General features: G+C 38.3%; 1 protein-coding gene across 3 annotated transcripts in view; it reads right to left on the reverse strand.

Annotated features, from left to right (window-relative positions):
* The window catches only part of cpeb2 (cytoplasmic polyadenylation element binding protein 2), a 32,571-nt gene extending 10,204 nt beyond the window's left edge, over positions 1–22,367 (reverse strand). For 2 of the 3 annotated variants that reach the window (XM_077224901.1, XM_077224900.1), the window contains exons 1-4: positions 21,132–22,252; positions 15,648–15,917; positions 7,377–7,467; positions 990–1,040 (exon numbers count right to left, since the gene is read on the reverse strand). In XM_077224901.1, coding sequence (XP_077081016.1) covers positions 990–1,040; positions 7,377–7,467; positions 15,648–15,917; positions 21,132–21,938 — 1,219 coding nt within the window. In that variant the 5' untranslated portion in view covers positions 21,939–22,252. Of the gene's footprint in view, positions 1–989; positions 1,041–7,376; positions 7,468–15,647; positions 15,918–21,131 lie in introns of all 3 variants that reach the window. The other variant, XM_077224902.1, reaches the window with a different exon arrangement.
* Between the last annotated feature and the right edge of the window lie 5,469 nt (positions 22,368–27,836).

A 27,836-nucleotide genomic window follows, 5' to 3' on the forward strand; every position in this document is an offset into this window, starting at 1 on the left:
GTGTAATGCTTCTGGTTAGGAGTTAGTTCAGATTACTAACCCTTAATGTGTGCCATAGTAATAGTGATGCTTGTCTTGGTAAACACCACTGATTAAAGACACAAAGCAAACAAAATGAAGCCTTTTGGCTACAATCACAGTTAGTTTTAGAGGATAATCTATGATGATCCAATTATCCAAAAAAGAAAGCAACAGCTGTTACTGAAATATGGCATCACGAGAGAGCAAACCACAATTTTGCGAGGCTTCAGAGACTGTGATCTAAACCGAGCATAGCCAAACACAATGATCAAGAGTTCAGTCACGCTGGATAAAAATGGACGGAGCCCTCTGGATACAGCGAGCTGATTGGTCACTGCAATACACTATGCATAAAATGCAATAAAATGCAAAATGGTTGAAATTCCATTACGACATAATTCAAATGCGGTAGTATCTGTAACATAACATTACGACAGCAATATGACATAAACATAAATGAGTTAAACGAGAACATTTGAGAGTGGCAAAGTGAGCCAACTGTGGTTATATGACTAACACGTGAAAGACTTGAGAACATGCAGAGTCTTTCAGATTGACAGACGAAGACATCAAGCCTCAAACTACATTGGGGCCTCAATTATAAACATAAAACCCTTCCTTAAAATCTTCTTTAAAATAATTTCTTGTGGTCCAAAGGTGACGTTCAAAGTTCTTAAGACTATGCAGGACGTTTAAAGGTTTAGCAGCATTTCTCTAACAATTAAATAGCATTATAACTACTATAATAATAATAGTTGAGGTCTGGATGCTAACAGACATCCAGTCATGCTAACACACACAGTACAAGAGTATGTCACATCATCACTGGGAATAGTAACGTCATACTAATAAATCAAACACATCTAGATTCCCAGATTCCCATCTTTTTATCAAGATGGCCTCTGCTATACACAGGCATATTACAGATAGAAGAAAAACATAAAACTGTAGCTCACTGTCATAATTACCATTGAGCATGAGTAGGCCATCAGCGCCGGGGTGGGGACATCCCACACGGCCTGAACATGAGAGAAGAGAGAGAGCAGTGTGAAACGTGGAGCCATGTGTCAATCTCACAACACCTGGAGAGCTGCCTATGTAGGGAGCAGCGTTAGACATCTCGAGAAGGCAAACCCAGATTGCACTGTTACGAACTCAGTGGAACAGACCAGAACAACCTTTGCATTTTTATGCTTAGAAAATCATATCATTAGCTTAGCATTATGTTAAAAACAGAGAATGAATAGGAAGTTGGTTCTCTCATGCGCTTTACATAAAGAATGATGCTTTCCCTGACGTTTTGAAGCTAGCATCCAAATCAGCCATAGAGCGCAACAGTCGTGTCCCTGGGCCGGTTGTATAAACATAGCCATTATGTTATGACAGTGTGACCCACTAGGGGCAGTCAGTTTTCTTTTCAGTATTAAATTAGGCAAATCTACGTTTTTATGTAACTGATTTAAAAAAGCTATGAACAGTCTTAAATTAAAAAGTATGGTGTCTAAGACTAGTCTTAGCGGTTTATGCAACTTGCCCCTGAAGTAAAAAACTAATTTCCTTTTTTCCATAGGAAAATAGATTTTCAACGATAACTTATAAACCTTTAAAGACAGAACTGCTGAGAACTCAGAGGTTGTTAATGGACCCCTATGGGAAAAATGAATGGAAAAAAAAAATACTACCAGAACCAAAGCCGCCGGCACTAATGCACTTTATTAAAAGCCCATACACACAACGGATGATAACTATATCAATAACTACAAAGTTTTAATAATCGTTTTAATTTAATGAGAATGGTGAGGTCCACGCCACAGGTATAGAATGATAATAACACAAAGGAACGACAACACTGGAACCACTTTCAGATTATTTTTTTTCTAGCTGATTAACGATAAAAACATTGACAGCCAATCAGAACTTGGCTGGGGCATTTAAAGTGACAGACAACAAAACTGCAGCAAAACCGTATAATACAATAATAACATATATTAAAACAATAGCATACTGTAAAACATGTAAAACACAGAACGTTATGGTTTGCTGGTGTGGAGCTAATATAGTTATCACTATAATTATCATTCTTTGTGTGAACGGGGCTCAATGGGTTTTGAAACAGAGCCCCTGTCTGTCATGAGGAATGTTTCTAGCAATGATGCACTAGCTTTGCTGTGTTATTAAGGACATCCTTAAGTTTGACCCCAGTCACATGACAGACGTAAACTTAGAGAAGCCGAAGATCTGTCACATGACACATCCCAGTTTAACATGTGAGCACTTAAGACAGAAAAATTCCCTTTGAATGTGTGGCTGTCAGGGACTCTGTAACATTGGGGGGATGTTAGGATGAGTCAAGGGCCCGGTCAGATGGGTGTTACACACTTAAATGTTTGGTTTTCTGTGATGTGTTCTGTCTTGTTGCAAAATCTGCAAATTCCCAGGTTATGTTATCTAGCCTGCTAACATAGACAAGGATTGCGAAAATTGCAAAAATCATCTTGAAAGCAGCAGTAAAAACAATTAAAAAAACAACAAGCCAGTCATTAATTGTTTGCATTGTGTGCCATTGTTTCAAGCGAGAGTTTTTTTTTATAAATGTATGGAGTTACTTAATTTCTAGATTTCTAGATATAAATGTTCTCTTTTCTAAAGAAAAAATATATTGTTCTTTTGTTTTAAATAAAAAAAGCAAAAAACTATAAAAACGTCTTTATGCAAAATGTATTCAAAATATTTTGATTTTGGGGCTCAAATGTGACCTGGACAAGATGTCCTGAGATTTATCCCTAATCTAGCCTGACAGATTTTTTTTTTTTTTTAGAAAAAACGTCCAGGTACACACACACAAACAGACACACACAAACAGACACACACACACACACCATCTGTTGACAATTACAATGTCTCACAGAGCTCTCATCGTCCTTCCATGGTCAATCAAACTATTGTTTCGTTTCGTCTGCTTTGTGATTACATACAATAACATCACAAGACAAACCAATACTGGTAGTGGTCCGGTATCTCTGCCAAGTGTTTAATATTTCAACAGCGGTGTGTTGTTTTGAGCGCTTCAGCTAGTGTCAGCACATTCCCTGATGCTGGCAAACACTCGTGACGACCCATTAACTGAGCCTTCGTTTATTGAGCATGTTTCTCAGGAGTGGTTCGCTCAGCACATCTCCCACGATCTGTTCGATTAAGCGAACGTCGGCATGTAAGAAAAGCTAAAGGTAATGCATAGGTAGCTTAGCTACACCACAACTACAAAAAACTTTTAGATAATTTGGTGGTTTCCTACTGTTAACCCTGCAATTCCCCGATTAAAGTCAACATGAAATGGCATTTGAAAGCTGTAATACTGTATATACTATATAATACTGTAAATACCTGACTGAAACAGGATATTCCAGAGCATCTCAGTGAATCCAAATAATAATATTTCTATATCATATTGTTATTTGCTTTTATTCTTTATTCAAAATTCTTGTTTTTTTTAAAGAATACTGCAGTTTTTATTTTAAATGATCTATCTGTGCACATCATTATTTATTTATTTTTTGTATTTATTTCATACATTTTTGTAAATATTTTATACACTGTTATTGACATGTTCCTACACCGGATGCGAGCGTCGCTTCAAAGGCAAAAAGAACCCATTTATAATGACTGGCGCTGTCTACACTGATACAGAATACAGATGTGCGTTCAGTTTCTGAAATACCTCACACACTTGAGTCTGTCGACTACAGGACGACTGGAAGAGGACAAAAAAACGTTCATTTTGACTCGTCCAGTTTAAACAGCTATTTTACTCATTTGTGTACGGACTTCAGAAGGATCCTGGCATAGGAAACAAGTGGATGGTTTAATTAAATGGCGTCCCGGATCTCGTTTGAGGATTATATGTTTGTTCGGGGCATTTTATTTTGTAATCGAGGCACAGAGTAATGGAGAGTTCACAGAGAAACTTGTTGCCAGCTGTATTGAATCTGACAGCAACTGCATCACAAAACGCAAGTAAATGCTTTCATAATGCTTTGTCTGTAAATGACGTTTTGATATGGATAATGTTTTCAAAACACTTAATCATGTGGACTAGTGAGTAGACGTTGATACTGTTTCCTATGCGATGACGTCAGCCAATCATAACAGTGGCCGTTTACTGACAAGCCTTAAAGGAGCCATGCCTTAAAAACGGATAATTTTAGAGTGAGGGTTGAAAATAATCCTTTTTCCTCACATATATTTGTTTTTTGCACAAAAACTTTAATAAAATTAGAAGTTAATCTCAAGAAACATAATAATAAAAATATCCATGCCATGACCCCTTTAAAAGAGGGCCTGTGGAAGCTGTAGAGAGCCCCATTCACTCTCCTGTCCTTTATCTGTCACACACAGGGTGGCATGAGCTAAATATAGCCCGTATACCCACGCCCTTCCCTCTCTCTCGGTCTCTGCAGTGAGTGCCGCCCCATGTGTCTGGTCCATCTGCTCCAGCAGGCTGAGCGAGAGGCTCCAGTGAGAGACAGAGAGACTGTAGCGCAGTGCCACACCCAGATACACAGTACCACACACACCGTGAGGCTGGGACTCAACACACAAACAATCATCCATTCATTCATTAACCATTTCAGTCCTATCTGACTCTTGATCATTCTTTCTATGGGCCATATCTCCTGCCATACGCGAGAGACTGTCCGTGAATTTGTTTGGGGTAGGTCACCAGGTCTTTCCCCAACACTCCCAATTAAATGGCATGGGGACTATGGACAATTTAGCATCTCCAATTCACCTATACTGCATGTTTTTGGATTGTGTGGGAAACCAGAGCACTCGTGGACACAGGAGAACATGCAAACTCTGGAAGTATCAGCCGGGACTCGAACCGAGGACCTCGTTTCTCTGAGCCACTGTGGACACAACGATGCTTGGGCCCAAATTAAGCAAAAGGCCATGAGAGGCAGTGCCACGATTCTTACCCTGATTAGGTGCTATTAAACTTTCAACTTTATGAGTACTTTAAGTTAGTGTTTGAAACCTCCAACATAAAATGCTGTAACAACCTATTTTACAATAAGATATTCTATGTGAAAAATGATTTTTAAAAAAATGTAAAAGGGAACTTGTCTGTCAGGAATTGTCTGGATTGTGAAAAGTGGGCGTAAGATACCAGAACGGACAGAGGTGGTTGAAGGGGAAGGGTTGAAAACTAAGAGGGTTTGTGATGTAATGCAAAAGGGAAAGTCGTTTCAGGGGCAGAGACGTGCACTTACTTTTATTGAATATTCACTTGTAGTGTACTTCAAATCTTAAAAGTATATATATTTTTAAAACTGTGCTTACAGATATTATAATTCTAATGAAGGCCACTTACATGTACTTAAAGAGAGAACTTTCATGACTTTCACAAAACAGAACTAAATTAAATGTAACTGACTGAACTTAAACAGGGGAACAAATTAATAGACCTGGCCACAAAATCTATTTTTCTTCTACATGTCATGTGCGAGAAATAGAAGTAATTATGAAATTACATATAAAAATGTCCTTCTTAAGAGTGTTTTTGACCCACTTGCATTTAATATACATTTAAACTAAAGTACATTTGAATTCCATTGCAAGTAAATTTAAGTGTCAGAAAACATTACATTATTTTTTATTTATATTCATTTAAAGTACATTATTTTCATAACAAGAAGGCTACTCTTTAAAAGTGTATTCTTTTTCACAAGGGAAGTTGCTCTTGATGAAATATAATAACAATACTTTTTTGAGTAACATGAACGGTTGAATATTGCAAAATATTTACTTTTCCCATGGTAAAATCCACTAGTTCACCGCGCTTCAAATAGCTTATTTAATATCAGAATAATGTATTAATAAAAAACTGTTGCAAGACACTGTCAAAAAAAGTACATTATAATCCTAATTTAACTGTTGTGTGTCCATAGGTGTGCGTATTTTGCAACCCCTTTGAACATCATCTAATCAGATTTAAGAGCCAAAATGATCAATTTTATAAGCTCACTTTTTGATATTAAGAAACATTTATCTATAGAACCAAAAGTGGCTAGAATCACAAAGCTCAATGCAACCCTCAAAATTATATGAATGAATCAAAAGTGCAGAAAATAAGCTAAATCAGTTCAAAATGCTGGTTCTTCTCAGACAGTGATGAAGACAGACCTTATGTGTGAACCTCTACTCCCTCAATGTACATGCAGTCTGTCTTCCAAAGCCTTATAACAGTCCCTCCAGGATTTCACGATTTTTTATGTGATTTTTGCGATCAAAATGACTGATTTTGTGGTGGTAATTTCCAGAAATTTGCGAAAAAATTTGCAATTTTTATATTTTATAATTAGGACATGACATTTACCATAATAGTATTATGTCAGATGCACAATAGTCATACATGACACAAATCACAAAAAAATGCATAAAGCTTGTTTATTTGGTCTAATCATCAAAAACTTTTTTAAAAAATTGTGCTGTAGCCTTTTGTTGTTGCTTGATTAACATTAACAACAGCAGGTAAATTAGGTTACTGTCACTTTAAGACCTACTACAGTAATGACAAACGTCCCAATCAGTTATTACTGATTGTTTTTATGTAAATACTTGCCAAGATGAATATTTAGAAGTAATTGTAGCTATGTGTATTTGTTCAAGCGCTATAAAGAGAATTCAATATTCTAACTAGGCCGACAGGCGGTGACACGCAGTCAGTCGTTCAGTCAGTCACACACACACACACACACACACACACACACACACACACACACACACACACACACACACACACACACACACACACACACACACACACACACACACTTGCAGTCAGAGACAGACTGTCACTCGACTGGCTGAAATTAGTTCTCTTTCACGGTATACTGCGCTTTTAAAAATTATTTTTAGTACCATTGAGCATATCATATTTTTTGTTATGTCATTCAATCATGTTAAACGCGTTAATGAGTTTGCCGTTCTGCCCAATGAAAACTGTGCTTATGTGAGAGGGCAGGAGAGACGCATTTTCTTTCGCCATGTTTCTGACAGACCGCACACAGACATCACGCGTGCGCAACATCTGTACCCACGTAAAAATGCATTGAAACTTTAATTAACTAAAGATATTTCAATTGGGTGATTATAATTTTTATAGTTTTGTGAGGTCTTTTTTTGAATTTTTGTGATTATTTTGCGGTTAAATTAGGAATTATTCAGGTTCGCAAAAAAATGCGACATTTTGTTGATTTTGCGTTGTATTCAGCGATCGCAGAATCGCGAAAAACTGGAGGGACTGGTATAACACTCCCATGACACAAGCACCATGATTAGGAAATATATCTTACCCTTCAAAGGGTCCTGCTCCGCCCTCATGATGTCGATCAGAGAGCTCTCCAACGAATGCATGTTCAAGCTGTCATACATCCTGGACCGATCCTGAGGAAGTTAAGGGACGTGTCAATATGTGCAATAATGTTGAATAGCGATAGCGTTGTGAAATGATGGGATTACATGCACACAGTCAAGAGCAAACAGGCTCCCTCAAATGCATTCTTTCCGAGCTGATCGCTCTAAGCAGGAATAGAGCATGTTTGTGTAGGCCAAGCAATGCCTTCGGTCACCCCTGAATCCCAGGAATACTGCGGCAGACCGGATTCTGGGACACAGAATTCCGACCCTCTGGAATGTTGTTTGTAGAGCTGTCACGAGTGGAATTAACCAGGCAGGTTTGTTAGCTTTAGTGTATTTTGGACTGAAAGTACAGCCAAACTGGTCTCGATGCGTGGCTGTTTTAAGGCAGAATGTATGTGTCGCTTGTTTTTGATATTCGGCTAGTTTACGAGAATATCCTTCTTTCCTTTTGTAGGGGCATCCCATCTCCCTATCACAACGCCTGCCTAACAACATGCCACAGATATCTGTGTCATTACCGCAATAAGACCAAGAAGGAATGTTAACATAAACACAGTTATATCCGCCACTAGACCTGTGTGTGCACACACTGCAGGAAACACATTCACGGCTGACACAAACACAGCACACATGCAAGATCAAGTCCAGGGGACCCTCATTATCACCACCCTTGTGGAAAAGAAGTGCACTTAGCTGTGGTGATATCCACTTGTATGTATATTTGTGTATGTGTACTGACAGATTAAAATAAAAGTCCACTTAAGTGCACTTAAAGAGAGTACAATTTCATATAGGGATGCACGATATATCAGCCACCATATCGGTATCGGCCGATATGTTCATTTTTGGTGTTATCTTTATAGGCCTGATAAGAAAATTTGTCCGATATATTAAAGCGGATAAATGATGGATTATTCCCTTTAGCTGAGACACTTCAGATGAGTACTGTTCGACATGACGGTTTTGAATTTGAATAGTTTGAAATATGATTGGAATCACTTCAAAAAGAAAAAAAATTGTAGAGTGCAACATGTGCAACACAAGTCTGTCATACAGGCTACATAAAATTATTATGCGAACATCATTATTATTGTGTGCTTGGGACATGTGTTTTGTTTTTGTAATCAGGCTTCATAAAGTTGAGTCACTGTATTTTCTAGTTGTACATTATGGTGCGGTATGAAGTGTTTTAGTATGTGGTCCATCACGGTGAATCTTCAGCAAACACACATACACCCATTAACCAACAGCAGCTGCTGTGTGGCAGGATAATACCAGATTACTGCCGCCTGCATCACTTCCTATCACCCACTTTCAGCCCAGCTTTACAGTTATTCTAATGGAAAATATATATAAAACAATCTGTGTTGTGTTTTATGCCACATTGTATTAATTATTTTTATCGTTAAGTTAAATCGTGGCCACATTTTCTAATTCCTTTCGTTGTTTAAGTTAAATCGTGGCCACTTTGTACAGATTTTTTTGTCTGTTTAAGTTAAATTGTGGTCATATTGTACAAGTTTGTTTCGTTGTTCAAGTTAAATCGTGGCCACATCGCACTCATTCGTTTAGTTGTTTAAGTTTAATTGCGGCCACATCGTACTAATTCGTTTAGTTTTTTAAGTTAAATTGTGGCCACATCATACTAATTCGTTTAGTTGTTCAAGTTTAATCGTGGCCACATCGCACTCATTCGTTTAGTTGTTTAAGTTAAATCGTGGCCACATCGCACTCATTCGTTTAGTTGATTAAGTTAAATTACGGCCACATCGTACTAATTCGTTTAGTTGTTTAAGTTAAATTGTGGCCCAGCATACTAATTCGTCTAGTTGTTCAAGTTAAATCGTGGCCACATCGCACTCATTCGTTTAGTTGTTTAAGTTAAATTGTGGCCACATCGTACTCATTCGTTTAGTTGTTTAAGTTAAATTGTGGCCACATCGTACTCATTCGTTTAGTTGTTTAAGTTAAATCGTGGCCACACCGCACTCATTCGTTTAGTTGTTTAAGTTAAATTGTGGCCACATCGTAATCATTCGTTTAGTTGTTTAAGTTAAATCGTGGCCACACCGCACTCATTCGTTTAGTTGTTTAAGTTAAATTGTGGCCACATCGTACTCATTCGTTTAGTTGATTAAGTTAAATTACGGCCACATCGTACTAATTCGTTTAGTTGTTTAAGTTAAATTGTGGCCCAGCATACTAATTCGTCTAGTTGTTCAAGTTAAATCGTGGCCACATCGCACTCATTCGTTTAGTTGTTTAAGTTAAATTGTGGCCACATCGTACTCATTCGTTTAGTTGTTTAAGTTAAATTGTGGCCACATCGTACTCATTCGTTTAGTTGTTTAAGTTAAATCGTGGCCACACCGCACTCATTCGTTTAGTTGTTTAAGTTAAATCGTGGCCACATCGTACTCATTTGTTTAGTTGTTTAAGTTAAATTGTGGCCACATCGTACTAATTCGTTTAGTTCTTTAAGTTAAATCGTGGGCACATCGTACTCATTCGTTTAGTTGTTTAAGTTAAATTGTGGCCACATCGTACTCATTCGTTTAGTTGTTTAAGTTAAATTCTGGCCACAACGCAATCATTCGTTTAGTTGATTAAGTTAAATTACGGCCACATCGTACTAATTCGTTTAGTTGTTTAAGGTAAATTGTGGCCCAGCATACTAATTCGTTTAGTTGTTCAAGTTATATCGTGGCCACATCGCACTCATTCGTTTAGTTGTTTAAGTTAAATCGTGGCCACATCGCACTCATTCGTTTAGTTGTTTAAGTTAAATCGTGGCCACATCGCACTCATTCGTTTAGTTGTTTAAGTTAAATTGTGGCCACATCGTAATCATTTGTTTAGTTGTTTAAGTTAAATTCTGGCCACAACGCAATCATTCGTTTAGTTGATTAAGTTAAATTACGGCCACATCGTACTAATTCGTTTAGTTGTTTAAGGTAAATTGTGGCCCAGCATACTAATTCGTTTAGTTGTTCAAGTTATATCGTGGCCACATCGCACTCATTCGTTTAGTTGTTTAAGTTAAATTGTGGCCACATCGTACTCATTCGTTTAGTTGTTTAAGTTAAATTGTGGCCACATCGTACTCATCCGTTTAGTTGTTTAAGTTAAATCGTGGCCACATCGTACTCATTTGTTTAGTTGTTTAAGTTAAATCGTGGCCACATCGTACTAATTCGTTTAGTTGTTTAAGTTAAATCGTGGCCACATCGTACTCATTCGTTTAGTTGTTTAAGTTAAATCGTGGCCACATCGCACTCATTCGTTTAGTTGTTTAAGTTAAATTGTGGCCACATCGTACTCATTCGTTTAGTTGTTTAAGTTAAATTGTGGCCACATCCTACTAATTCGTTTAGTTGTTTAAGTTAAATCGTGGCCACATCGTACTCATTCGTTTAGTTGTTTAAGTTAAATCGTGGCCACATCGCACTCATTCGTTTAGTTGTTTAAGTTAAATTGTGGCCACATCATACTCATTCGTTTAGTTGTTTAAGCTAAATTGTGGCCACATCGTACTCATTCGTTTAGTTGTGTAAGTTAAATCGTGGCCACATCGCACTCATTCGTTTAGTTGTTTAAGTTAAATCGTGGCCACATCGTACTCTTTCGTTTAGTTGTTTAAGCTAAATTGTGGCCACATCGTACTCATTCGTTTAGTTGTTTAAGCTAAATTGTGGCCACATCGTACTCATTCGTTTAGTTGTTTAAGCTAAATTGTGGCCACATCGTACTCATTCGTTTAGTTGTGTAAGTTAAATCGTGGCTACATCTTACTCATTTGTTTAGTTGTTTAAGCTAAATCGTGGCCACATCATACTCATTCGTTTAGTTGTTTAAGCTAAATTGTGGCCACATCGTACTCATTCGTTTAGTTGTTTAAGTTAAATCGTGGCCACATCGCACTCATTCGTTTAGTTGTTTAAGCTAAATCATGGCCACATCGTACTCATTCGTTTAGTTGTTTAAGTTAAATCGTGGCCACATCGTACTAATTTGTTTAGTTGTTTAAGTGAAATTGTGGCCACATCGTACTCATTCGTTTAGTTGTTTAAGTTAAATCGTGGCCACATCGTACTCATTCGTTTAGTTGTGTAAGTTAAATCGTGGCCACATCGCACTCATTCGTTTAGTTGTTTAAGCTAAATCATGGCCACATCGTACTCATTCGTTTAGTTGTTTAAGTTAAATCGTGGCCACATCGTACTAATTTGTTTAGTTGTTTAAGCTAAATTGTGGCCACATCGTACTCATTCGTTTAGTTGTGTAAGTTAAATCGTGGCCACATCTTACTCATTTGTTTAGTTGTTTAAGCTAAATTGTGGCCACATCGTACTCATTCGTTTAGTTGTTTAAGCTAAATTGTGGCCACATCGTACTCATTCGTTTAGTTGTTTAAGCTAAATTGTGGCCACATCGTACTCATTCGTTTAGTTGTGTAAGTTAAATCGTGGCCACATCTTACTCATTTGTTTAGTTGTTTAAGCTAAATCGTGGCCACATCATACTCATTCGTTTAGTTGTTTAAGCTAAATTGTGGCCACATCGTACTCATTCGTTTAGTTGTTTAAGTTAAATCGTGGCCACATCGCACTCATTCGTTTAGTTGTTTAAGCTAAATCATGGCCACATCGTACTCATTCGTTTAGTTGTTTAAGTTAAATCGTGGCCACATCGTACTAATTTGTTTAGTTGTTTAAGTTAAATTGTGGCCACATCGTACTCATTCGTTTAGTTGTTTAAGTTAAATCGTGGCCACATCGCACTCATTCGTTTAGTTGTTTAAGTTAAATTGTGGCGACATCCTACTAATTCGTTTAGTTGTTTAAGTTAAATTGTGGCCATATTGTACTACCGGCAATTCATTTCGGTGTTTAATTTAAGTCATGGCCATATCGTACTAATTAGTTTTGTTTTTTAATTTAATTTGTGGCCATATTGTACTAATTAGTTTTGTTTTTTAATTTAATTTGTGGCCATATTGTACTAATTAGTTTTGTTGTTTAATTTAATTCGTGGCCATATTGTTCTAATTCATTTTGTTGTTTAATTTAATTCATTGCCATATTGTACGAATTTGTTTCGTTGTTTAAGTTAAATCGTGGCCTCATTGTTCTACTTTGTGGCCAGAATTTAACTGACTGAACTTAAAACGAGGGAACAAATTAATAAAGCTGGCCACAATATGTATTTTTTCTTCCACATGTCATGTATGAGGCTCCGTAGTAAATATGTAAAGATACCCTGACTGACACATAAATGTATAATGGACATTGTTTGGAAAGAACACAGGGAGCAAGTGTTGACTGTGTCAAGTGCAGATGCTTCCAATTGGATAAGTCACGGTCATCTGCCTCACACAGGTAGAGCAGGTTTTAAAACGCAAGCTCTTATATCAGTCCTGTGCTGTTTTCTGTCTCCAGTCCTATTCCCAGGCCCTCACGCCGGAGCTTACAGACAGCCCGAGGCTGGAAGGTGCTAAATATAGTTTTAGCAACATTGCCAGAAATAGTGTCTGAAAAGCAGCTCAGTTCTCCAGTGAAGAACACGAGGCCTGAAGACTCATGCTGATCTGAGACTTTGGGTTATTATACTACGATTTAATATCATTCAAATTCAAAATGTTTACAAAAAAATATTTATTTTTATAGCCTTCAACAGCTACAGTTGTAGACGAGACCAGCTCATTCGAGTGTGATTGAAGACTGAGACCACATTTTCAGTTTATGACAAGACAAACACCATGAAATATGAAGACTGATGCTGCGTGCACACCATGACTTAATTACAAGGTGACGTGTAGAATTACAACACGTGGCATTCTATTCTGAACGTTCCTCGGAATTATGCAATTCTATGGCAACACTATCAATGGCAAAATGAATCTGCAACTGTCAGGTGGTACAAGTCGGATCTCTCAGAAAATTCCAAGTTCTACGAAGACAAGAACACTTTTAACAATTATGGTAATTACGACATGAATCTCGAGTCCAAGACCATATTACATATGGATTCAGACTCGACCCTGTCTTGATTCAAACGCATTTCGACTACAATCCTGTCATTAACATTCAAATTTAAACATTCGAAGTTAAAAGTTCAAAGGAAATCGAATGAAATCTGTATAGCCGCATTTTATCTCTGTCCTTTCCTCCTCCCTCCGTTTCTATCTTTTTTGTTTCTCTTTTCGGCACATGACGCATTTGATCACTGGAACGCAGAGCAAACACTAAGGAAGGAGAGGAGAGGAGGAGAGAGGAGAGGCTCGTGGAATGCGAGGAATCCCAAACGGCACCCTGTTTATGGAAATGAACAATACCGTAGATACTACTAGAGTCGGATCTGTTTCCTGAGAGAGGAGGAAAGAAAGTGATGAAGGCCAGACCACACTCATCGCAGGTTCCTCATTTCAGTTATGTTCGGCCCGGCTTTAACAGAATGAGCAGTGACGTGCCAAACACAGATCTGGTCCGAAATAAAGTACAAACTAACAATGAGTTATTCTGTGCCAGACCATAAAACAGCTCTTAATTACAGAACGGCATGTTAAATATGTCAAAACTAAACTGGTTTAATTCAATAGCCCATCTATAGCCATAAGTACACAGGGCCTTAATAAGATAAGCCAACTGTAGAGAGTAAGCATGGCATAAATACCAGTAGTCATGTGATATTAAGTCGATACTGAAATAAAAAGTATCAGCAGAGTTTTAAACATGGAGTGTTTCCACGTACACTTCAGTGATTCACATGTAATTGACCTGCTGTTTCAGCTCATCATCAAAACAATGGGGCAACACGACAGAAATGTGTTACTCTCGCCTTTTTCCCCTTAAGCCGCTCACACACTCACAGTTTCTCACTTGAGAAACTTTCAGACTCTCACTTAAATTTGCTGGACAATATATTGAATATTTACAATATGTTTGCAATAATTTCCCTGGTATTATAAAACGTGAATATTACAAAATCACAAGCTTTTTTTCTGACCATCATTTTGCGACTTAAGTGTGGGAGCATTGAAGTAGTATAGCATCAGCTATTTTTATTTAAATTTAATTTAAATTTCAGTTTGTGTTCATGTATTGGTTGTTTCAATTAATTAATTCAAACAAATTCAATGATTCATTTGCACAATCACTCAAAAATGTTCATGGAAGTATCTGTGTGGCAATTTACATGTAAAAAAAAAAACATTCCTGAATTAATTTTCTTTTCTTTTACTTTGAGCATTAAACTTTATAAATCTACATTGCTACAGCAGTTTAGTTGAAATAATGGTTCCTCCTATATATGTGTGTTTATGAAAGAAGTCTCTTATGCCTTCTACAGACTGTGTGATCTAAGTTTAAGCGCCATGCCGCGTTGATCAATACGCCATTTCATGTTGCATTTTTATTGGCTAGTCAGCAGACGTAGATCGTAGCATCAAACACACACTGTGAGAAGATCATGTTAAATTTCTGACACTGTCAGAAAATGATTGCAGACTATATTTGGTCCCAAGACCGTGACAATAACCGTCTTTGAATCACTCTACGACGTGGAGCCACGATCACAGAAAAAATACGATTGCTCATCTTTCCTATGCGACAGCCCAAAATCATACAGTGTGCACCGGACATTATGGTCACCAAGGCTGTATTTATTTGATCAAATAAACACACACACACACACACAAACATATATATACATGTTATTTCAGAACAAATATATACCTCCCAGCCCCAGTGGTACGACACGTTAAAAAAGTCAACCTCATAAATAAAGGTCATACGAACATGTGATTGCACTTGATATTCATGATAATTATGAACATTTCATAGTCCCATGTGTCCCATCTAACAGCAAACTGGAGATCAAATAGGTTGAATTCATTTTTCCAAAAAGCACACAGACACAGATTTCCAGAACTGAGTTCAGACTGCCACACACACAATAATGAAGGGAGAGGACAGGTTCCTTCAGGATGAAACCGGCAAAACCTCTATGACCTCAGTGTGAGTCATCATTGATCCTTTAGAAGGTCGTTGAGCGTCCTATTGAACTCAACAGCCACACACAGGGCGTACACACAGACGACGTCTGATGCTTATGTATATTGAGCAACAATTAAAAAATAACTGGCTCCCATCCCAGCCCGAGAACCTGCAGGCACATGGCCAGCTCACACACACACACACACATACCTGCGGGGGCAGCAGCGTGTTGCTGTTGTTGTCGGTACGGAACATATTTTCTTCAATCCAGGATTTAGGTCCCATGGAGCCGGCGGAGCGGGGAAACTTGGGTGGAGCGATGACGTTACTGGAGAAGGGTTTCTTCATGGGAGAGATCTGGTTGCCGGAGCCTGGCACACCCATGCCTCCTCCACGCCGATGGTCCCGGCCCCAGGACATCCCGCCGGAGTTCCAGCCGCTGCCCTGGTGGGAGCCCCACGGGGACTGCTTCATCATGGGCTGCAGGCACACAGGAAGAGGAGTTAGGGACGAAACGCAATGCAAAGGCTCGACTTGAAGTTCAAGTCCATTTTAAAGCAATCAGTTCACTCGGCGGCCATCTTGGGGACGCATCGCATCTATTGTTAGTCATGCAAGTACAGCTCCTCTCTAATTGAATAGGGAAATATCAAAATGACTCACATTTCTGTAACATATTTTAAATCAGCAATACAATCTGACATTAATTGTATTGTAAATGTTGTTTATTATCCTCAAATAGCACGGAAAACTGTACATTTCGGGTTGATGTAGCCAGTGAACATTAGTGGTATTAGAGGAAGGAGACATTCTCAATCTAAAAGAGCATTTCACCGGACACAAATATGGGTATCCTTGTAAAAAGAAGTGTGATTAATTGTATTGAATGTGCACTTGTAGTGTACCTGCAGATAATGTCATTTTAATGAAATGAATACACTTTAAAGAGAGCACACTTTCACGGCAGACTGATTTACACTTTTAAAAAGTGCCTTTTGCTGTGCTTTAAAGTACACTTATTTTGATGTGTTGACTAACATGTTCTAAAGCACATGTAAAGTACTTGACTATAATTTTAATGTTAACATATTTGAATGTACTTAAACTGCATCTTCGACATGTAGTTATCATTTCAGCTATATTTCAATGCATGACATATAAGTTTCAATAGAAAATACATTAAAGCATATTTCGGTTTACCATAAATGCTTATTAGTAAATTCCCAGTACACTCGAACCATATTTCAAACACGAAATAATTACGAAATTACATAAAAAATGTAGTCAAGTCCTTCTTGAGGGTAAAAAAGCACTAAGCTCAAATAGTTGCATTTAATATAAATTTAAGCTATGATACATTTTACGTTTTTGCAATTAACATGCAAATAAGTGTGTGAAAACATTACATTCACTTCACAATTAAGTATATTATTTTAAAGTATATTGTTTGCGCTCTTATTTAAGTACTCTTTTTAAAAGTATGCTAAAGTATACTTTTTCTCAAGTATAAGATAAGATGATGTCATCGATACTTTTGTTGTGTTTTCCAAAAAGAGAAAGACTGGAAATTTGTATTGTATATGTTAAAGGTTTAATGCATTAAGGAGTAGCACTAGCATAGATGACCTCAAAGACAACAGAAATAGAGCGAAAGCTACAAATTTAACACGTGTGTGGGAATCTGAATGAGAGTGACTGGTGTAATCGCCCGTATGCGCGCGCGTGTGTGTGTGTGTGTGTGTGTGTGTGTGTGTGTCACTTTGAGCATGGCCAGGCTTTGCCTTGCTGTACATGTAAGAAGATTTAAAGCTTTACATCTAACACTCCACATCTCGCGAAGAAAGTGGTGACAACACACACTGTCTTTATACTAGAATATAATGTTAAAACACACATGGATGCACTTCTTCGCAAAGCGTCCACACCAAACAATGACAAAAAGAAACAAATTTTCATTTCCAGCAGGTGTTGTCATTGCATTGTCTGCACAACTCTCCTGAAATGAGAGTCTCACCCATCTCCGTAATGTCTTTGTGTGTAATTGGGTAATGGCCTGAGTGTGCGTGTGTGTGTGTGGGTGTGCGAGACTGCGCGCACATACAATCTGGTTGAGTGTTTAAGGGATAGTGAGAGATAATTACCGCTGATGGCGTCTAGACACAGCAAGAAGTAAACCACATACTAAAGCTTGCGTTGGCAATTTGACGTATACATGCGACAGTAGAAATGTATCAACCAGTAGAGCTGATGCTATACAAGGCTATACTGCTTTACGTTACTTAAACATACAACAGATCAAAGCATCAAAATTTGAAGTGTCCCAAACAAGCGAGTTGTTTGGAGTTGCCAAGCAACATTTCAACTTGCAGCAATAACACAGGTTGCATCCAAGAGTTTAGGCCGTTGACTTATTGACTTTCTGTCCTATCATATTGATTTCATTTGTGCACAAAGATATCCCGCAAAAGTGATTTCGAAGCATAACGATCTAATGAGCTGGAACAAAACAGAGAAGTTTTAGTGCTAATCTAACATATATTCACTATGTTTTACTACAATGACCGCAAACTACGACTCATGCCTACGACAGATTGTGTGATTTCAGTCATCCTATAAGATTATTACAATATCACACTGTGGATCTAAAAAACTTCTGTACGACATGTATGTAGACTGTATGTACTGTATGACGCAAGTTAGTGTAGAAGAATAAAATGTCATTAGTGCTAGTGGTGAACATATAGAGCAAGATGAATCACACTCTCGCAGTTGTAGTTTTTATGTGCACTGAGAAAAGTGAAAGAGGAGAATGTGGATGCAGTCATAGCTCTCAGAAAAAAAGGTACAAAAGCTGTCACTGGGACAGTATCCTTCAAAAGGGTCCTAATATGTACCATTTAGGTATTAATATGTACACTTTTGGTATCAATATGTACCTTTGAGGGACTAATAGGCACTCTTTAGGTACAAAGGTGTAACTTTTGAAAAGGTACCGCCACAGTGACAGCTTTTGTACCTTTTTTTCTGAGAGTGGGAAGAGAGGCTAACTTGGGATGCTAATTTTGCAAATGGAGCTTGAGGAAAGTAGTTTTAAGTTTAGTGCCATGTCATGTTAATCAACTCGCCATTTCACGTTGCATTTTTATTGGCTAGTCAGTAGACGTAGATCGTTACAGCAAACACACTGAGAGATGATCATGATAAAGTTCTGACACTTACAGAAATACTCTGTCATAGAACTCTATGCATATGCAATCACAGGTGAGCATTTATTGGCTGATTAACTACGGCTTTAAATATGGCACATCCAATCATAATTTTGAATCAGATCTATTTATTTTATAATAAAAGATTTAACGATTTGAATGTTTGATTTTGAGCTCAAGTGTTACAAAATGTAATGCGATATGTATCATTCATTTGTTATGATTAAGAGTTACCTTATCTTTAGGTTTATGTCTATCATGTTCCAAATAAAATGTGCAAATAATTAATATGATATGAAGTACCATTCATTTTTAAGTACTTAATTGTCATAAAATCGTGTATCACCACACAATCCATTCGTTTTGTTTAATTCATAGCAAAACACTGATGAAACACTGTTTTGGGGTCATGAGATTATTATTTTTTTGGAAGAAGTATCTTATGCTGCTCACCAAGGCTGCATTTATTTTATTAAAATAAATAAAATAAATAAAGGCTGCATCTTATTATTGTCATAGTCGTGCTGTTCATATTTTAATATATATTTTGTGGAAACAGTGATACAATAATTCAGGATTCTCTAATTTCATTTATTTAAAAATATAAATCATTTGTAAAAATTATAATTGTTTACTGTCACTTCAATTTAATGCATCCTTACTACTCTTCCTGACCATTTTCCATGACTCATATGGTGTTATAAGATTATGGTCAAACCTCTCACACCTAATAAATACATACATACAAAATTCTCGACTCCTGAAAAAGGGTGTCTCCAGCTTAGCTGCCATATCATGCTAAAAGACATTTACTCTTAACAGCTGTTAGACCAGCATGACTTCAGATGTACAAATATCCCAGTGACAGATATAGGGCCACTCCTAAACCATGTGACCATCTCTACCCCTCCCCCACACGACCAAACCCGCACAGGCCTAGAATACTTCACCACCAGATACCAAGATATCAGATCTGCGGCGACGCAACTAGCTTCTCTAAAACGCTGTTCGTTGCATGCGAGTGTTCTAACAGACGATTGACTGATTGAAATCAGTATCGAGTCTTTTTGACAACACAATAAAAGACATGAATGAATTGCAAATGCACAATACTGATATAACAGAATATAATTTATTCTGTGGTGTTGTAGATTCAGTAGCGATGCAGCGCAGCAAACACTGTCATAAATGTGGAATATCTAATATAATATCACAGACATGCTGAAATGTAAAGGAATAGTAGCATTCACCAAAATGGCCACCATGCCATATTAGTGAAATGCCAGTGCAGAGTGAAGCTTGGACTGCAGATTACTGTAATAACAGCTTTTTCAGACCGCGCCGTAGTTTAGCAGGGTGTTGACACCTCGAAGCTCTCGATGGGAGATTTCACTGAATGCCCCACAGGTCAAGACATCCCTGGAATGTCACGGGAAGCCATTCAACAATATTACCAATATTACTCGTGCTCGAGGAGCCGCTGTCCCCTTCCAGAAAACAAGTGGAAAAACATACTACTGTTTTCTCTATTCCTGCATTATGCAGAGTGCAAATCAACCACTCTTGCCAAAAACGTGTAGTATAAAACCAGAGCAAGCTGTTTTCAGTATCCCACAATGCACTGAACTAGGCCTGACCTTGCATTTCCACTGTGACTCATTATTTGATTGTACTACCACAAGTTATTTTGACATTACACCATATTGCTTTAAAAAGCACAAAATGACAGTTGTTATGTCTTGAGATTATAACTGAATGTCATTCTCAATGTTTCATACTGCAATTAAGATTACTGAACATTTACTGTTGTATAACGCATACTGTTACACATACTGGGATCGGTAAGATTTTTGAGCTGTATGGATTACTTTTATGATGGATGGATGCGCTTTGTGGGATTCAAGATCTAAGGCACCATTCACTCCCTTTATAATGCTTGGAAGAGCCAGGACATTTTTTTATATACCCCAGATTGTGTTTGGCTGAAAGAAGAAAGTCACATACACCTAGGATGACTTGATGGTGAGTAAAATATGGGATAATTTTTATTTTTGGGTGAACTAACCCTTTAAATATATATTTTTTTTTCAAAGAAGTCTCTTCTGCTCACCACTACTCCATTTATTCGATCAAAAATACAGTAAAACAGTCATATTGTTAAGTATTACTATTATGTATTATCATAATAACTTTATAAACATACTAACACTAATTACAATACTATTTTTTAAATCCTACTAAGCAGTGCAGTAAGATAGTAGCATTTGTATTCAACGCACACACGTCACAATGGCTTCACTCACTTAGCGCTGCATTATGACGCAACAGCAGACGTTCCAAGGCCGCGATTGCGTCACAATGACAGTTTAACAGCCTTTAGAATTATGTAAATTCTAGAATTCACAACGAATGTACGCGTTTTCTACGCCATATACAGTACGTATGCAGTTGAACTGAACGGGCGATGAATCGAGGCCGGTGCTCTCACCTGGTGGTGGTGGTTGTAGTTGTTCCTCTGCTGCAGATAGGCGCCCTGCTGCGGGGGAATCTGCGGGCTGACCGGGGACCGGCGGCTCTGCGGAGGCTGCGGGGGGACGTTGATCTGCGGGGGAAAGGGGCTGCTAAACCCCTGCACCGGGCACGGGTTGGCCGAGAAGCTCTGGAAGAAGCCGGGGTTAATAGAGGAGGGGATGCCCGGGTAGAAGTTGTCAGGCTCGGTGTTGGGGATCGGGTTTATTGCGTTCGCGGAATTGGAGACGGGCGGAGGAGGGGAGCTCGTCTGAACGGACCACGGCGTCCCGAAAGCGGGCAGGGTTGGGGAAGCTGAGCCGCCGCCACCCCCGGGGTTCTGCATCTCCGGGAAAGCGGCCGCGAGCATGTTATTGCCACCGGTGCCGTTGTTGATGTGGTGCGCGCTGGGGGACTCCATCGGGATCTTCACCTTGGACGATGGCGCATCGGTGTCCAGGCCCGTGGAAGAGGAGGAGGAGGAGGAGGAGGAGTACGGCTGCTGCTGCGGAGGATCACCCTGCTGATGTATGTTCCGGTCGTGCTGAAGGTCACCGGCTGTCTGTGCGTGACCTACAGCGGAAAAACTGGACTGAGAGGCTGTCAACCCCGCAGGCTCATCCTGCATGTTGCGCTGATGTGACGGGAAAAGAGGGGACACCAGAGGCGAGCTGCTGGCGCGCACCGGAGACGGGCTGGAGTAGGGTGTGAACGCGCCTCCGCCGAACAGTGTCGAGCTGCTGCTGATGTTCGCTGTCTGCAACAAGCCGAACCCGTAATCACCCATTTAATTGCGTCAAAAACAGCGCAGCTTTCCTATTCCCAGGCCTGGTCTGGAACAATAAGAGACGCGCAGTGTCCTATAACTTCCTAAAAGCCTGTTTGGGAGCGAGAGAGGAGGAGCTTTCGGTCGAGTCGGTCACCTTTTTTGCACACTATAAATATTGTTCGCGGATTTAATTGTCTGCGGCTTTTTTTAGCCGTTCTAGCCGTCCGTCCGTCCGACCGACCGTGCATCCCCCTCCTCGCGTTACCGGCTGATCTGCTGCTGCGGCACAGGATTAAAACTCCTGCATGCGCGTCACAGCCGCGTCACAATGCGTGCGCGACCCCGCCTCCCTCCCAGCCGCAGAGTAGAGAGAGCCGCAATGTGCGCGTCACTCATTCATTATTCAGGAGGTGCAGCACAGCAGAGAGCAGTCCGCGCGGTGTCCTGAACGCTGCTGAGCTTTGACACTGACTGTCGGAAATATGGCAGCTGTTTGGCCAACTGCTCATGCGGGTGTCTTCCAGTCTTCTCTCACCCTTAGCCTTTATAATCTGCCGCCGAGGCCACTCAGGCCATGCGCATGGCTATAATAAACTGCTTACTGTGCTTAATGAACATTCACATATCATATTCCTGATCACTGATACAACATTTGGATAATGTTAGCGCATGGCAGTATAGCAGTAGGCTGCACAGTATGCAGTGTATTCTATAGGCTACTGTGTAGCATACTACATTACACTGTTTAGCTAGGTAGGCCTGTTTAGTAGCCTACATTGCATGGTGTATGCTATATAGCCCTAGTGTAGTGTTTTCTTTATAATGTAGGCTACTATAGAATATATATTATGCATTTGGTATTATTTAGTACATAGTAAGTACTGTATTATGTTCTTTGTAGTGTTCTATATATTATCCAGTTGTTTATTATTTAATATATTGTGTAGTGTATACTAATGTACTATACAATCTAGATTAGACCATAGTATTTTCAGTACATATTATGTAGTCTTGTATATTCTATGTACTGTACTAGTATGCAGTCGTTTTTTAAGTATTTTGTATATTGTATAGTGTAGTCTATACACTATACACTATAGCCCTAGTATAGTGTATTCTATATTTAATGTACTATACAAGATTATATGGTAACACTTTATTTTACTATCATTGCTGCATGTTACATGTACTTACTGTAGTAATAACAGTAAATTATTCATAATTACATACACCACACCATAACCCTCATCCTATAGTAAGTACATGTTTTTAATTAACATTACTCAGTTCTTAAATGTATAGTTACACTGTAACACGGACACCATAAAATAACGTGTAACCGATTATGCATTTAGTATTCAGTACATAGTAAGTACTGTAGTATGCTCTATGTAGTACTCTATATAGTATGCAGTTGTGTATTATTTAATATATTGTGTAGTGTTTTCTATATGATGTACTAGACAATAGATTACACCATAGTAAGCTATTCAGTACAGATAATGCAGTGCACTATATTGTATGTAGTTTTTAATAGTGATTGTGTATACTATATAGTGCAGTATAGTCTATATAATATATTGTGTAGTATACAATCTAGATTACATCGCAGTATTCAGTACATATCATGTAGTCTTGCTTATTCTATGTAGTGCATTACATAGTATGCAGTCATTGATTAAGTATTTAAGCTATTGTGTAGTGTACAGTACATATATTCTACATAGTAAATCTATATACTGAAGTATTCAGAATAGTGTGGTGTAGTGTATATTCTGAATGCTATACATTCTGGGTTATTCATACTGTGGCATTTAGTATGTTAATACATATCTACTACATAGGTTGTAATGTTCTCTGCTATATAGTATACTAACTAATTCATATTGAAGCGTTTCGTTTTTTGTTTATTCTCTAAAGAATAGCGTATAGAATAAAGTATTTATTCTATATAGTGTACATATAAAGTCTAGATTGTACAGTATACAGTTACTGTGGTTTTGCACTATATAGTGTACAGTCTAGTTTATACTGAAGTATTGCATTGGGCCTAATATGTAATGAAGCACACAATGAAGTGTGTATTGTAAGTATTCTGTATAGTGTACTCTATTGTGGCATATTATATATTGTGTAAAAAAATAAGCTAGTATAAAATCTACTGAAGAATTAATTATACTGTTTAGTGTAATAGCCTACATAGTGAGTAGAATATTCAGTAACCCTTTATTTTACAGTGTCCTTGCATGTACTTGCTATAGTAATAACAGTGAATTATGCATAATTACAAGTAACGTAACCAAACCAAGCCCTAACCCATTAGTAAGTACATGTACTTAATATTACTCAGTACTTAAATATATAATTACTCTGTAACAATTACACCTTAAAATAAATTGTAACCCTTTATTTGAAGGCGTCTTTGTTACACTGTAATTTTACATTTAAGTACTGTGTAATAATAAGTAACTACATGTACTTACTAATGGGTGAGGATTAGGGTTTGGTTTGGTTTAGGGTTAGTTACTTGTAATTATGCATAATTTATAGTTATTACTATAGTAACTACAACATAGGTAACAACGACAATGTAAAATAAAGTGTCACCAAATAGTCTACAGGCTACTTCACAGAAACAAACAAAAAACTGGCTAATAATGCTATTATCATGTTTTTTTGTGTAACCATTCAGTACCATGGTATATATCAAAATACCACAGGTATCATCACCAAGGTACTTCTTTGTAGCGATATTTTTTTGTTTAGTACATACTGTAGTGCATACTTGAGTATATACAGCTGTGTATGAGAAAGGAGATAAGTGAATATGCGGTATGCGTCCTGTCCTCACAGTGTGCAGTGACGATGGCGTCTAAAAATATCTCATTAAAATGCACCCGGGTGTCAAGGAGATTAATTCCTTATGCATGCTTAAACAGCATCCTCATGCTTCTAACAAGAGGACATTATTCTGTCCCTCTAGTCTTTGTCCACCTTTTACAGCAACTGATCCCGTTTGACAGCTGGTCGTGTTTGTACCTCCCACGTCAAATGTGACATTTGTTTTAAGCACTTTCTCTCTCTCACTGCTGGGGTCTCCACAGCCCTGATCAATAATGGACGCGTTTACTGGAGGTGTATGAAGGGGGTCATTCTGTCACTAAGCACAGTTCATTATGGTTATATAGATGTCAATCCAAGGGCCAACGGATTCCCTTTCAAAATTCCCTGAAATGTCTTACTTTCCTTTGATGTAATCACACGTCTGAAACACTGAGGACAGATTAATCATATAATCATAGATCTAAGCCCATCACGGCTTCACCTCAATGCGGCGACTCTTGAGACAGTTACAAATTAACCAACACGTCGCAATTGATCAAAGTCTGCTCACTTTTCCTATTTGCATGCCATCATTATTCCTGAGGTTTTCCACGCACCCGAAAAGCTAAAAGACACTTCCTGTGATTTGTTTCTGGAATTTATGGGCTTCAATCCCTGTGTGTGCCATGTGAAAAATGCATTTGAGAAGAAGATGATGATCAGGTTGGTCCTGAAACAGGAGCATCAAACCCTGCAGGCTGCCTTTGTAATTGGTCATTACTGGCTGGTGAATGGTGGTTGCGTTTGGAGATAAACTGGAATTACCAGGACTAGCAGCTGACGAGATGCAATTGTCCTTTTTGAAATTCATTTTCATCACACATACACAAAACGTTGTATAGTAACAGAGATGGATGATTGTGTTTAAATGTGGACACAGACAGAAGAGATAAGAAAACAGAGTTACTCAGGAATGGGATTGTGTTGGATACGGGGGTATAGAGAGTCAAGAGATATGGTGAACAGACATTGTACACAATCTAATTTGCTGATTACCAGCGTATAGATTTCAACCTACAACTAAATACCAGCTGCCCTTCTGTGTGTGTGTGTGTGGTGTATGTGTGTGTGCGTGTGTGTGTGTGTGTCCACATCCACTTATTCAAGCAAACACTTACCTGGCTTCGTTAAATCCCTTTTTAAATCTTTCTTATAAAGTCTATATTAAAATCAGTTTTATATATGTCCATCCAGGACATAATCAAACTCTATGCACATCACATGTGGCCTGCTGTTCTTAAATATATTTATGTATAAAATAATTTCCCAGATAACACTCAATCATCATGTTAAAGAGCACTTCATCTGGATCATCTGATCCACTTCATCTGATCATCTCAAAAAAAAGAAAGAAGCAGTTTTACATACATTCTTTAAAAAAATTGTCTAAATGTCTATTAACATCTGACAAAAAAATATTTTAGGGATTTCTTAGAGATGACACCTCCAAAAATACATCTTGCAGACACTACTGGTAAGGACAGTAAAAGACGCTGGCTCATTACATATTGGGACAGTGATTACACCTTTTTTTTGGCGACATGACAACATTGTACAACATCACTGGTATTTATGTATGACAGCAGAACTGATATCTTTCTGACATTATGTTTTAATATTTTGTAAAGTACATTATGATAAATACTTTACATATACCTGCAACGTTTCAGCCATAAATAAATTATAAATGTTAGGTAGATTATGTTCATTACCTGTCTAGTGATGTATGTTTATGCTGAAATATAATTTAATAACGGGTTGTTTTAAAAAGTTGGCTCACGTGATTTAAGTTTCATGCTTCAGAACTTAAACAGCCCTTAAAATGGACGACTCCCTGATTAGTGCCCCGACTACTGAACTGGGGAGATGATTGAGTGATCATCCCAAACCCAAGATTTGAGTGGTGTTTGGTTAAAACTAAAGTCACAATGCTAGCTGTTCAGTGTTTTTAGCATGTAGCTATGCGGTTGCAAGCAATGGTATTATGGTCTCTAAATATGGCTTTAACATTTTTTTAACATTTAACATTTAATAATTTAGGAGACGCTTTTATCCCAAGCGACTTACAAATGAGGAGAGCAATAGAAGCAATTAAACTAACAATAAGACAATAATATGCAAGTGCTGCGACCCTTTCCAGTTTAGTCTAAAGCAGTATATGTAGGCCTACAAAAAAAAAAAAAAAAAAAATCTAATAGATATAGAATAGAAGAGAAAAAAGAAAAGAGAGTGTTAGTATTAATGGATCAAGTTTTGCTGAAGAAGATGCGTCTTCAGCCGTTTCTTGAAAATGGCTACTGACTCAGCAGGTCTGGTTGAGTTGGGCAGATCATTCCTCCAGCAGGGAACAGACCAGGAAAAGGTCAGAGAAAGAGATTTTGTGCCTCTTTAAGATGGCACCACAAGACGACTTTCACTTGCAGAGCGCAAGTTTCTGGATGGCACGTAAGTCTGGAGTAATGAGTTTTGGTTAAAGGGAGCAGAGCCAGGGGTTGTTCTGTAGGCAAAAGTCAGTGACTTGAATTTGATGCGAGCGGTAATTGGCAACCAGTGCAATTTTGTGAGGAGAGGAGTGATGTGTGCTCTATTCGGCTTGTTAAAGACACTCTAGCTGCAGCATTCTGGATCAGTTGCAGAGGTTTGACAGAGCAAGCTGGAAGACCAGCCAGGAAAGCATTACAACAGTCCAGTCTGGGTTAAACAAGAGCTTGGACAAGACGTTATGTAGCATTCTCTGATAGGAAGGGCCTGACCCTCCTAATGTTGTATAAGGCAAATCTGCAGGACCGGGCAGTTCTAGCAATGTGGTCTGTAAAGTTAAATTGATCATCAAGTACAACTCCAAGGTTCTTGGCTGTCCTGGATGGAGTTATGGATGAAAAACCTAGCTGAATGGAAGTTGTGATGAATTGTTGAGTTGAGACCACAAGCAGCCGAGTCTTTGCAAGGTTTAGTTGAAGGTGGTGGTCCTTCATCTAGCCAGAAATGTCTGTCAGGCAGGCCGAGACACGAGCAGCCTCCGTCGGATCATGA

This window comes from Siphateles boraxobius, unplaced genomic scaffold (genome assembly GCF_051911475.1).
Source record: "Siphateles boraxobius isolate OS27281-9 unplaced genomic scaffold, OSU_SipBor_1 94, whole genome shotgun sequence".
Classification (NCBI taxonomy): domain Eukaryota; kingdom Metazoa; phylum Chordata; class Actinopteri; order Cypriniformes; family Leuciscidae; genus Siphateles; species Siphateles boraxobius.